At 40.2% G+C, this 14,317-nt stretch overlaps 1 protein-coding gene across 5 annotated transcripts in view; it reads right to left on the reverse strand.

The window, feature by feature from the left end:
• FGF14 (fibroblast growth factor 14) overlaps positions 1 to 14,317 on the reverse strand; it is a 376,579-nt gene that overhangs the window by 120,113 nt on the left and 242,149 nt on the right. The window contains exon 1 of one of the 5 annotated variants that reach the window (XM_021530240.3): positions 6,084 to 6,157. The exons of 2 other annotated variants lie outside the window; for them this stretch is intronic. Coding sequence is in view for 1 of the 3 variants with exons in the window: in XM_021530238.3 (XP_021385913.1) it covers positions 4,697 to 4,889 (193 nt within the window). In the remaining 2 variants the exon portion in view is untranslated. Of the gene's footprint in view, positions 1 to 4,696; positions 4,969 to 5,523; positions 5,544 to 6,083; positions 6,158 to 14,317 lie in introns of those variants that run through there. 2 more of the 5 variants (XM_021530241.3, XM_021530238.3) reach the window with 2 other exon arrangements.

Raw genomic sequence — 14,317 nt, forward strand, 5'->3', positions numbered from 1 at the left:
TACCCAAAGTGATTTCTGAAAAATAGACAGCCTTGCACCTAGACAATGCAGGACCCGTGGACTTCCCTGAACTGCCAAGAAGAATTAATTCTGAGGACAATATCATAGGAAAGCACAGACACGTGTCTTGGTCTGCTGAAACTCTGAGCAAGGCAGATCATCCAGTGCTGGAGCTTACTGGTGGGAGTTTGTCCTGGGTTGACTGTATGATGCTTTTAACCCCAGTCATCTGTTCTGTTTATGCTGAATAATACATTTTGCACCTTTAAGGCTTGTTCCAGGAGTGAAGTGGGAGGAGAAGAAGCACAGAGTTTGTTTTCAGAAAGTGCACTCGCTCCACATTCCTGCTCCTGGACTGTGTTTGCGGACGGACAGACAGCGCGACAGAGCTCTCCTTTGCTTTTAGTTAGTTTTAGCTAGCTGAGGCAGAGAAGTTCCCTGGTCTGTGGCTTTTCCTTGTCTCCGGACCTGCTCTGGATGAACCCCAGAGCAGCAGCAGCAGCACCCGTGGCCAGCGGGCCGGGCCTGGGCAGCGGCATTGCCAGCGCCGGAGGGACTGAGCAGAGACTGAGCGAGCCCAGCTGCAGCCCGGGGAGGGGGAATTTTCTGAGTTTGTCTTCTCTTTTAGAACTGCAAGAGGTTTTATTGTTTAATATTGTTTAGGTTTTCTTGTTTAATAAATGTTTTTTTTCCACTTTTCTCCAAGGAGGTATTTTTCCTGAACCAGCTTGGGGGAGGGGCTGATTGAATCTGCTTCCCAGAGGAACCCCTTGGGGGGTCGCTCCCAAATTTGCCCTGAACCAGGACAGATTGATGTGGTTTCTTAAGGTTTGGGAAACAAGTCCTTTATACAAGCACAGATCTCCATTTCAGTTCCACTGTGTTCCACAAGTAGGAGATCTAGAAATGACTTTGGGCACTAGGTATATTAGGAATTATATCTGAGATTATGGGCCACTCCCACATCTGCCAAAAATCATTAGCTGATCTACTGATGGGTATTCAAAAAATGCTTTCTTTGGAGAATTAAATTACCTCTGTAGATGCAGTAAAATCTAATCAGTGCATTTTCTGAACACGTTCCCTAGGTCTCTGTTTCTTATAAATATTAATGTACAAAATCAGGGGCCAAGCCATCCCAAGATTCATACACCCTATGCATAAATTTAGAAGTCTTAATGTGGTATTAGCACACAGAAACAGTAAACATCACACTTGGTTTTTAATACATTTAAATGCTGAGTATTTTTCAGTAGAATACTCCCAAGGGACCTAATTAACCAAATGAAGATTTTTCAGATTAGCAAAGCAGCTAGATATATAGATGAAAATACAGGCTAAGAAGTTTGAATTTGCACCAGTGACAAGCATATGTTTTAATCTCTGTGCTTTGTAGATGCATAAGGTGAAATGACATTTATTTTCTTCTTTTCATTAGATAGCCCCAGGTTAGATAAGGTTATTTCACATAAAACAAAATATCTGTCAATCTTTCCATTTGTTATTATATTAGCATAAATTAAACATTAAACTATCATAACTAAATAACCTTCAATGCAAGAGAGGATGATTCAAAATTGATTGATGTCTGGCATCAGATAGACAAGATCTTTTCTTCACAGTTATGAGGAAATTAATGATAGTGATTTGTTTATCAGATGACAGGTAGAACAAAATAAAAATTAAATTTGAAATATCATAATACTAAACAATACAAATCAAAGATGTCCAGTAAATGAAAATGGCTTCATCCACTTAGTAGATTAGCAGATAAGTCTTTCACAGAAATCGCTTTGGCAGTTTAATTCATTTATCAAAGTCTTAGAAAGGCTGTTTAAAACTACTGTGGCATCTATCATTGGAGAAAATATTTCAGTAAATACAAATACTACTCTTTATTCCAAGTGAGCTCATGGATATATCCTTAGTGCTACCATTTCTAAATGTTAGTCACCCAAAGCACACTTCTGTTGATATTTAATATGCCCCTAAAGGAAGGACCATGAACAGAGAATTTGCCACAATGACAAAAAAAAAAAAAAAAAAAAAAAAAAAATCAAATCAGGGTATACACATGATTGAAGCATTTTATGCATTCATAATAACTTCACTTTTTTCTAAAATAAATCCCACTGAGCAACAACAGTACTAACAGGCATTTTCAAAGAAGAATTTAAAAATCAAGAATATTTTTCAATGTTTGCTGACGTGTTGGTATGTGTGCATATATTGTGTATATCTATTTACCTAATTCACATTAGTACCTATCTGTAAAAGGTTAAATGTGTGTTTTTAATTTAAAAACAAGTATCACTAGTTTTTTCTGCCTCCTGTTTCAAAGATGGGAAGACAATTCCTTTTCGTATGTAAGTACAAAGCAAAACACATATTTATTCCAAGACAAACAATCTTGCTTTTACTGCTCTGCATTAAAATTTTGTACATATAATTCTACTCTTCCATTGAATTGCACAAGACTGATACAGATGGTTTGTCACATCTCTATTAGCTCATTTTTCACAATGCTCTTGTGATACTCTGTATCATTTACACAAGGTTTATTTGTCAAAATCCCATAGCACCTTTCTGACAACAGATGTTTTGAAATTCATCCTATTTTGCTTGGCAAAGACTTATTTTAATGGATTTGACAGTATGATTTCAGTGACAAATTCACTGGTTATTTAACTCAGTTTGGAAAACCTAAAACCAGACTCTGATAAATGTTCATTTTGTAACTCTTATAATGTATTTTAAAGCAATTACCCTTATAAAATGTGGTTTGTTTGGGTTCTTTTCACAAATGATTATTCACTCAAAACTATCCGGCATAAGATGTTTAAGTAACAACTTTGGCTTGATTGTTTCTTCAGTTTCTCTCTTAAATAGAATGCAACTTTAAATCCACAGGTATTCCATGTATCACTTTGTGCATCAGGAACGTAGATAGTAAAAGCTACTACAGTATTTTTTTCAGCAGGAATTCTTACAGATGAGCAGTAATTCTGAGACCTTAACGTAAACCAATGCATAAATATCCCATGTCTCATCATGAAGGAAGATAAACTCAGGGTCTGATACTGCAGATTTTACTGGTGAATAACCCTTGTTCTGATTGTTCTTGCTGAAATGTTCTGTGTCAGTGGTACAGGTTAACAGCGGAGTTATCTTCTAATTCAGTTCTCTTTTTCAGTAATGTGACAAGGTGCCTTATAAAAAATGAATTAATGAAAAAGGATTAATTCAAAAGTCTCTTTAAAGCCCCTTCTCACCTAAAAAAGTGTTTGGCATATCAGTGCTGCAAGGTAGTCCTCTCCTTCTCAAATGGTAATATTGTTAAATACATAGTTTTCTCCCAGAAAAGACTGCACAGGTGGTCAAGCACAATTGCTATTAACAATCCCTACACTTGTTTTCCTGAAGAGTATCACTTTTTAAAAAACACCATCATAAACCAGATACTCTAATCTTTTAAAATACACACAAACTGCTTTGAAAAAAAAAAGCCACCATAGATTTTGCCACTGACATTTTCCTGCTCATCTTCGCTGTATCCTTGTACTATCTAAAAATGGCAAGATTTGGCTTGCATTAGGAGTTTCAACAAACAATTTTACCGCAAGAAAGCAATATAAAAATAAAATTGTGTGGACTTTGTTGATTTATACTTTTTCAAATGTGAGCCATGGAAAAGAAGGAGGAAGCATCAATCAGGAGAGTTCCCTAATTATGCTTAAAATGATCTTCCGACCCAACCTAAAGAGGAGCTGTAGTATACATACCAAACCACAACACATGATGGCATTCTGTATCATGTAACAGAAGGTGGTTTGTACTTTATCATTGACTGGTAGGTATTAGCCATGTTTCAAGTGATACTTAACATTTTCATTCTTCACAATATAATGCATTTTTTATAAAATTACTTGTTTCCTGAGGACATAGAGTAAGTCATCACCATTTCTGAATGCTGTTGAATACCACAATTTTTAAAAAAAATTAGCAAGTCACTGCAACACCATTTTACTCCTTTTATTTCTAGGGTTCTAATACAAAGTCCTGGATAGAATGCAATCACCAAGGTACCAGTTTTCTCCATTGACTCCTGGTCATCTACCCTGAAGAGCTGCCTGCAAAACCGGCTGGTCTGCAGGTCAAGGCCCTGGCTGGGAACGGGCAACAGGCACCTGGGTACCCACAGGGATGCCGAGCTCTCCCACAGCTGCCGGATGTGCCTCACCTCTCACTGTGCAGCCTGGGAAGTCACCGAGCAGTGGGGAGGAACCCCTTCACTACAGCCAGGCTGCACCTGCCAAAACCACATTGGTGGCTCAGGGAAGGGGCTGGCTACCGACGGCCACCGGACACCCGAAGCGCTGTGCGCTCTTTGTCCTTCAGAGAAGCACAAGCGAGACGGGGAGGTGCGGGGCGGCGGGCACGGCTCCCCGAGGGGTTTGCTGCCCACAGCACACCTGTCGTGACCCGCTCCGGAGCTCCGGAGCAGCCAGCCGGGCAGCAAGGCTGGCCCCGGGGGTCTCGACAGAAGGTCGAGCCCTCCGCCCGCTGGCGGGGAGCCGGGAGCCTCCGGCTGGCAGGAGCCGGGGCGGCGCCCGGCCCGGGAAGTTTCTCGCCACAGGTTGCCCCCTCCCGCCCGCCCCCCGGGAGCCCGCGGGCGGGCCCGGCCACAGGGACGCACCTTGGCGCCGCAACCGCCGCTTCTTGAGCCCGAAGATGCGGACCTTGGAGAAGATGTCCACCAGGTTGCCATTGCAGAGCCCGCGGTTCTTGTTGGGGCTGTTCCGCCTCCTGCTGGCCGAGGGCCGGTCCCAGTGCTGCTCCCTCGCCTGCCGCTTCTGGCGGATCAAGCCGCTGGCGATGGCCGCTGCCATGGCTGCTCGCCGGCTCGCCCACGCCGGGCAGGGAGGAGGGAGGCGGCGAGGTGCTCAGCCCCGGCGGGAACCCATCCCGAGCCCGGGCGAGGGCGAGCGGGAGCCTCCTCCGGCCCGAGGCGCGGCTGCGGAGGGGCACCGCGCCGTGCGGCCGCGGGAGCTGCCGCCGCCGGGGGTCACCGCATGGGTGCCCCGCCGTCCCCCCCCGCCGTGTCCCGGCGCAGGGCACCTGCTCGGGCGGGTGTGTGCCGGCGGGCTGGCGGAGCGGCGCGGCTCGCAGCGAGCGGGACTCGGGGCAGAGCCGCGCCCGGTCGGCTCCGCTCGGGTCGCGTCGATCGGGTCGGGTCCGCCAGGCAGCGTCGCCTCCCGGGGCTGCCCCTCAGCCCCGAGCCGCCGCCGCCCGCTCGCCCGGCGCTGCCATCGCCACGGCCGGGGCGGCTACCGCCGCCTCTTCCTGGCTCCCGCCTGATGATTGCCAAGTGCTTCAGAAATCAGCATCTGGAGAGAGCAATCTTCTTCTCCGGGGAGAGCTGTAATCACGGCTCCTCGGTCCCACCCCGCTCCTGCCTCCCCTACACACGCACGCACACACACACATACACACACACACACACACACACACAGAGGCACGCACCGCTGGAGCTTTTTTTGTCCTCCCCAAGGCGAGGGGCGGTGAGGGTGCAAGCGGTGGAGGGGGGGGGAATGGGGAAAGACAGAATCAAAAAGCACAGGGGGAGAGAGGCGGAGGGACGGGGTGGTGCTGATATGGTTTTCTGGTGGGAACCGGGAGGTTCCCGGTGGATCCGCCGCCAGCTGCCTCTGCCCCCCGTTAGGTTTCCAGGTGGCTTCGTGCGGGGCTCCCTTCCCGGGGAAAGAAGGAGGGCCCTGCGCGCTGCCAGAGGGGCGTATGGCCCTCCCCGTTCTCCTTCGCCCCCCCGGCACACCGAGGATCCCTCGCACGCACTCTCTCTCCAGCTCCCCGGCGGCGGCTCCCAGCCGGCCGCCCCCGCCGCCCCCAGCGGTGACACCGGCACCTGTCCCCGTCCCCAGGCGGGGAAGCCTGAGCCAGGGCAGGCGGCTGAGCGACACCGCGCCAAGGGCGCCCTGCCCGCGCAGTCCCTCCGCCCGCCGGCCGGCCCGCCCGCCCTGGGCAGGGGCGCCCGCCGCTCCTCGGCCCGCAACCCAGGCACGCACCGAGCAGCAGGGCAAGGCTGGAGGGAGACGGGGTTCTGCTTCATGGGAAGGTTTCGGAGCCGTGAGCTGAGGGGCTGAGGGGACCTTCAACTCAAATACCGAAGGGATTACATGGGGCACCCACAAACAGCCACAGCAGGTGGATTTACTAATCATCAGCACCGTGTAAAATTACAGGCTATGTCTTGGAGCACTTAAGGAAGCTCCAGCCAAGCTCACTAGGCACAAAAGACCTGAGTATCTGCTTCGATAAGTTCACAAGTCACTGCAAATAGTAAATACTATGTAAAATAAGACATCTCACTTCTTTCCTTCCATCTTTTCCTGTTGGCTCGTCTCCCTTTTTAAATAATGGCCCAAAGTTTTTTGGATTTACTTTATGCAAGCCTAATGGTTAAACTTCCTGAAGCTGTAGCTAGCCAGAGGAAAGTAGAGGAAGAAAGCAAACAGCTACACAGAAAAATATTGTTAGCATATAAGGAAGGGCAGATGTTTGCACAGGCAATTATCATGTAATATCAATTTTTATACTGCTTTCAAAGTACTCTTATCTCTTGTTAGATAGTTTTGTGGGTGTCTTTTTTGTTTTGTTTTGGTTTATTTTTGTTTTATTTGTTTGATTTTTTTTTTAAACAGGCTTGGAAGTGTAAATATCCACCCAGAAAAATTCACTGTTTTGCAATACAGAAAACAGTGTAACTGTTCTAAAAACTATTCTATGCAAGAATAGTTTCTTGTTTCAGCAGAGGCTTCAGCTCCTTTGATATTGACCATTTCCCCCCCTAAATCCTTTAATCTAAAAAGCGCTATTTTTATACAGAGGGCAAAAGTGTATGGTGGGAACTCCAGTATACAGGGATTTTGTATTAATACTAGACCAACTAGGAACAGAACATGCACAATCGGATCTGGATAATACATTTTAATTCTATTTAAAAGTGTCTCTAAAGAGATTCAGCTAAGACTCATTGGATTTTCTATCTGGCAATTTTTACAGAGCAGCAATTTCCTTACAACGGTTACAATTGCCTTAACTAATGCAATTAGACAGGTGGTTATTAAAAAAAAAAAAAAAAAAATCAGTGTAGTATTTTTGCATACTGCTTTCTTTTTCCTTCCTCCTCACAAGTGGACAAGACACGTAGTAGTCTTCCTTAAGACCTCTCAAGAGGGAAGCTCTCCTCTGAGAGCCGCCCCACCGGTCCTGCCCGTGCCCGGTTCCCTCCCGCTCTGTTTCTGCCCGCAGCACCACGGACAGCGGGGCAGCGCCCGGCCGCCGCACACGGACACCCCGTCCCCACCGCGGGGAGCAGCCCAAAGTCAGCTCGGCTTGGCCGCTGCCTGCAAACAAAGGAATGAATGAGAGGGAGTAGAGTGAAATAGAGGCCAGCCTCCCACTGTCTCCCATTTTCTCAGGAATGCAGAGGTATAATACATACGTATAACCCTAACGTTTGCATGAGAAACGCTCTCCAAAAAGGTGTGTGTCTCAAGCTCCTCTTAACAGCATCAAATGATGCTAAGCATTATATACTATCTACTACTATTGTTCCCTTCTATATTTTCCTTCAAATACTAGGCCTTTGACAAAACACTCTGACATTTCCCAACAACATGATGCTCAGGATGATGGTAAAGAAAAGCAAGAGAGAAGGTTGAAATGTGTGGTATCCTATAGACCTATAGACAAAGAGAAAATGTGTTTCTTACTCCAGAGATTAAAAAAAAAAAAAAAAAAAAAAAAAAAAAGCTTTGTACTCACATCTTAGAAATGCAGAGCAGTTGTTTACATCTTGGGATTTTACAAAGAAAACTCAAGAGAGCCATCTGGTGTCCTAACCTGTGATAAAATGTGTACAATTCTAGTCAAAGTGAAGGTTCTGCTAACAGATGGATTGGACAAGTATGAACATACCAGTTACCTTAAGGACTAGGAACTGCACGAGTATATGCATTTAGAAAAAATGGACGTGTCTTAGTTATGACATTTTCTACATTAAAACAGAGCTTTATTTCTGATTCACAAAACTCTGGATATGAAAACAAATTAGTAAAAGCCAAAGATGGGAAGAAAAGATTTTCATTGCTTTCTACTCTCCCATCTATTCATTTCTAACTAGTATTTTATTATGGATTTCAGGAGTATTCTAAATAAAAACATTATAGAATCAGTACAATTGCTTTATTGGATTAATTTTATAGTAAAAAATTCAAAGTATATAAAGTGTGTATAAAATACTTGCTTTATTATATGTTAGTGTATGAAACATTATTATTCCTTTATTTTTTTCTGTTTTACTGGGAACAGACCATATTCCATTTTAGCTAATTTAACATGTAAATTGCAGTTTGAAATTGAAAGTTGCTGTTGCTTACATCAAAGTTCAGTATTAAAATAGACACCATTATTATTTACGTATGTGCATGTAGTAGATATACATAAAATGCTTTTATGAGAAATTTAGTTAGGAAAAATGGTATTCAATGCTTTGTAGTCTATCCCACCTAGATGCATAGGCTTCAAAATGTATAGAACTTAAAATATCATCTTTACACATTATGGAGTGTGAGTTTTTTCTTATTTATTTATTTATTTTTAACTTATTATATGCTTTTCAATAACTTGGATAATGTTACAAGCTGCAGAGTAATATCTGTTCAATGTAGTCATGAAAACTCTACAGAGATCTTCCTTAATAAACCATTTCAATATAAACAAAAATATCTTTCTACAGGTATGTAGTCATCTGTGCACACTCCACCCAAATTTTCTCCTCCTAGATATCCTGAAACCACTCTTGATATCAAAACCAAAACAAAATTAATCAAATAAAGTCCAAATTTCTTACAAGCATATATTTTCTACAAGTGCAGAATGTCAGAATATTACATTACTACTAAACATGTTTAAGTTTCATGAGCTGTGAAGTTTTTATTGCACTTCCTTGTGAAGAGTAGGGCATGCACATCTCACTTGTCCAGTTAAATACACTAGAAGACGATGAGGTAAATTCAGCTTACATTCTAGAAGTCATTTAATACAGTATAGTGAATTTAGATGTTCTTTCAGACTCTACATAGTTGAAGATTGTTTTGTGTCTTTGCAAATGTTTGGTTTTTTCCTTTGGAGGATGTTGTGTTCTACAGTACCAAAAGTATTAGCACATAACTCCTTATACCATTCAAAACAGGAAGGATGATCTAGGCATAAAAGTACCAACTTAAGCCTAACAATTGAAAGGCGTGCATAAAAGTACATTTAAACCACTGGGAGAATTTATTATTCCAAGAAGAGACATTTCAGGAATGCAGAAATTACTTGTTTCTAAATTGTGATGGATTTATTTAATCACCTTTGTGGTGCTTCTGATCAGACTGCAGACTGATTGCCAAAGTGCTGTTTCCAGCTGAAGTTGTGATTCTAATTTGTTGCTTTGGAGTAAACAAAAAAAAAAAAATATTGAAGGTTGCTGGTAGTTTTGGTGGACTATAGTTAAAGTGTCTAAATTCAATGTACATACTAAGACCCTTCCACTCCCCCAAATATCATAAGAAAATGTGATACAGTCCTACAAATATGATTATTCATGAAATTGAGAACTGATATCTTCCCAAGACACGCTGTGTGCATGTAGAGCAGGGATGGGTGCTGATAAGCAACAGCAACTTTCAATTCTTGATTTAATTTTCTTGGGGAAAAAGATGGAGCAAGAGAAATAATGCCTTGAACAAGGTGAATCATAACCTATGGCTTATTCTATGGGTTGGTAAGTGTTTGATTGTACAAAAATTAGTAAGATCGAAAAACATTTGTCAACTAAAAAGATCACATCTTTCATGAACAGACCAGTATGAACATCCTAAAACAGATAAGAATTCCCTTTTCATATAGCTTATGTGTATTCCATGTTTATAAGAAGAGTAGTATGGTATGTTTGTGAAATGAGCTGTTAACAGTTTAAATTAGGTCAGTTTTATATGTTCTTGTCTATTAATCTGGATATAATTCTCCTTATAAATTATTGTTAATTTCCCAAAAGGCAATGTACTATGAAGCACTGAAATTTAAAATCCTTAACACCCTGAACACTTGATGTTCATTGATAAGACTTCAAAGATCATTAATAACAAAATTTGTTTAACATGATAATATGTTTCACAGAATTTGGATTTCTATCCTTTCACACTTGTTCATGTCAAAAGCACTCAGCTTTCAGTCTTAGCATTCACAACGTGCTCAAGGAGCCAAAATCATACCTATTAAAATTTTCTAAATACACAGAAGGTCCTATGGAGTCACTTGTTTAAATAGGTCAGGTGAATCCATTTAATTAAGACAAAAGTAAGCTTCCAATATATTGTTCAAAGGACTGTACATATTTTAGCTAGCTTCTTCACAGGATTTGGCCTATGTACTCAGCTCATAAGAAAAACATTAAAACGTAATTCCTGTATAAGCAAGAATAAATTAATGCAAGGAAGTCTAGCATTAGATGACTGGTTATGCAGAGGATTATCAAAACATTCTATTCAAATACATAACACTCTTCAAATACATAACACCTACAATGCTGCCTATAGCAGCTCAAGTACAATATTTCTTCTGCATTGACCATTCACTTCTTTCACATATTGCACTCATTTCTTTCACATATTTCCTGAGATACATCCACAACTGAAAGGACTGAATACCTCTACGCTAGATATTGACTTACTTTTTAGACATAAAATAATTCTTAGATTGCTTGGGTTTACTTTTGCTTTTTTGACTTTGCTGTCCCCTTTCCCTTTCCAACGCTAAATTGCACAGATTATCCTGCAGTAAGGAGTCTTATGAATAGTCCTATGACTAGATATAGTCTTATGAATAGTGTCAAGTAAAATACCTGCTATAATTCAAAGTTTCATTTTTTATTTAATGGGCTAACTCTTCATCCTTCAACTGGGGAAAAAGGTGGATGATGATTCTTAATGCTATTTTTAAAAATTGATCTATCAGCCAGATAAGGTGTATGATTACACCTGCTAACTTTTAGCAAGGCTTCTGTGACATCTTTCATGACTCCTTCTGTGTTTAACTCTATCTTTCATTTACTTCTGATACCCCTTCTTTTGAGACCAGGTGAACAAAAGAAACCAGCTGGGTTGACAGTATCTGTGTAGCACACAGATCATATAAGGATCGCCAAAATAGTTCACCCAGGTCCAAAACTTAAACCCAGTAAGTCTCTTTTAAACAGTTAAAAACAGTGAAGGAAGAAAAACATTTAAAAGACACGAGATCATGTTCAGTATATAATCCAAAAAAGTAATTAAAATTAAATACATTGTGGCTTCTGCAGTGACATATATAATATTTTATCTTTACAAATGAAATAATCTCTTTAAAGAGAGATTCGTAATAACTAATAACAGATACACATTACCATTAATTTTGTTCTTACTAAAGCTAATAGTATATCTACCACAAGACTGCTTCAAACAAGGCTCTGGTGACACAGGCAAGAAAAAGGACTTTCATTAAAGAAAACCAAACACAAACACCACCTCCCCCCCACCACCCCCCACCCCCATCTTTAGTCCACACAGCTGCAGAGAGCAGTTTAAGATTTAGAGGCCTAAAAACAGCATGGAGAGCTTCTTCATTAATATGCACAGCTTAAGCCAACATCTGTTGCATTTACTTATCTAGGCACAGCAGGACTTGTCTGCTTTGCCTGACTTCTGAAACATGAAACAGACTTTGCTGTTATTCTCTCAAGTAATTGAAAGTCCCTGTAAGATAAGTCTGCTTAATTTTAGTCTACAGAAACAAAGGAAACACTGTCCCTAAGAAATTCAGTCTCTACAGTGAATTTGCTCTGGAGTCAGTACAGCTGGCAGAGCATGTAAGCTGCTCTACCTGTTTCATGATACTCTTCAGTGAGGATTTCCCTCACCTAGAATAATTTGCAAATTGATTTATTGCTTTCCATGGAACAAATATGAAAACACATGACAATATGCGGAAAAAAAGTGCAATATTTCAGAACCCTTAGAACAAGGAAGATGTTGGATTTTGACCGTACCACAGATATCCAGGAGAAAAAGCACTTTATATCCATTAAAATAAAATACTGAACAGAAAAGATAGTATGAACGGAGATGTAGATAAATGGCTATCTTGAGAAGCAGAAGAATGATTCCCCTCAAAATGCATCCAATAATCTTTTAAGTATAAAAAGTGATTTTTAGCAGTGACAGGAAGAACTGCAGCATGTCTGCCCATGTGCATGAATGCACACATGCACACACAAAAGCATCCACAACATTACTTTGTTTCTTGGAAGAAAGCATGAAAAAAACTCCCTGCAAAATAATTTAGGAAAAAATGGTCTTATTTTATGCTATGCAACCTAAAACTGACAGTGTGATTATCTTCACAAAATAACTTTCAGATAGTCATCTTTGTTTGCAATTATTCTACCATTTACATTTGAATAACTTTTGATTTACTTTGATACTATTTTTAAGACATTTACAAGGAAAAAAGACCAAAACATAACTAGCATCCTGTTCTTTTCTTGTTCAAGAGGGAAGGTTATGCAGTATTTCTCTGGGTACTGCAGGGAGAAAATGTAGATATAGAACAATTCTGGCTAATGCTACATTCATCCAAAGGGTAAGCCTTGATTCCCTCTCAAATCTAATCACACAGACATGACCCTTCCTTTGGGGTTCAGACAAAACCAATATTCTCTAAAAAAAGTCCCATACTGTGTTCCCCTCTCCAAACAAACAGAAAATTCAGTGCATTGTCTAATACTTTCATTGAATGGAATAAATTGATGACAGACATAAATCTCTGAAAAACAAGTATGGCTAACTTCTTTTTAGTTAATCTAGATTTTCAGAAGTATCTGTCCAGCTAATATAGTTTATATTAGCATAGGAACAGATTTTTCCTTTTTCCCCCTCAATGTTTCTCTCACTTTATATTAATTTTCTTGATGGAAATATTTTATTTGCATTGACACACTCACAGAAACCAAAAAAAATGCCAGGAGGAAACTTTTTCAGGAGGAAATATCAGCCTTTTCTTCTTACTTTGATAATCAGTTTAATTAATCTCTAGCTTCATCAGCAGCAGTGGTACTCGCTGTATCCGCATTTCCATTTTACTTCTTTCAAAACAGAAACATTGACTTCTTCTATACTTCTTTATGTCTTTAAAAAAGCCTAGCAACATCAGTAATGAATATTTTGGCCTAAGGAGAAGAAAAGGAATTTAAGGAGTTCTGCTTGCCCATTTTGTTACTTATATGATCTAATACAAGACAAATTTCACAGACTTTTGCTATCTTTTTATTTATTTTGTAGACATGATAGATGGAATATAACGAATACTAGAATTATTTTAAAATCCTGAAAATATTGGAGTACTTGTTCATGTTACTGTGATGATATTCCTCATTATTAGTTCAAGTACCATAGCATTTATTATTAGTGCTAAAGCATGAATACTTCTAATACAGTGACCTGATTTCACAAACCAGTCTTACAAAGTCAATACAAAATATCTGACATTTAAGACTTAACTGATCAAAACATTTCCACATCATATCTCTCTGAAGTGTAGTGCAATTATCTGATTTGCCAGCAGTGGACACTGTTTGTCTAGTTATTCACAGATATATTGACTGAGGAATATCTTGCAACATACAGCCATGTTTTTCTTTTATTCCTTGCATTGCAAGTAATTAAATAAAAAAATTTGAGTTATTTGTACCAGATACAAGCTGAGTAAAAATTGTGTAGTAGAAATATTTTTCAATATCTGTGTAATAGCATACTGTGCCTTAAAAAGAAAAAAAAATAAGTAACTTTAGGAAAACCAAATATAGACTTATTTACATGGGGTTGATTTTTATCTTAATCATAATAATTTCAAGTTTCAGAAGATATTCTGATGCAAAAAATAAACAATTATTTGCTTGTATTTTTAACAGAGTGATATTTATGAGATTGAAACTGCACCGACTTTGCATTTTTCTATTAAATTCTTGTAAATAATTACACAAGCAAGCTAAAAAATCCTAAGAAGAATATTTACTTCAGTATCCTGTACCATTCGTTGAATAATACAATTTTTCAAGCTCTGCAAAGGATATGCTTTACCCACTGATATTTTTACAGGGACTTTGAGGTTAAGCTGAAGAATAGGTTTTTTGTTAGGATGAAAGAAAGCTATAAGA

The sequence above is a fragment of the Lonchura striata genome, chromosome 2 (genome assembly GCF_046129695.1).
Source record: "Lonchura striata isolate bLonStr1 chromosome 2, bLonStr1.mat, whole genome shotgun sequence".
In the NCBI taxonomy this organism is placed as follows: domain Eukaryota; kingdom Metazoa; phylum Chordata; class Aves; order Passeriformes; family Estrildidae; genus Lonchura; species Lonchura striata.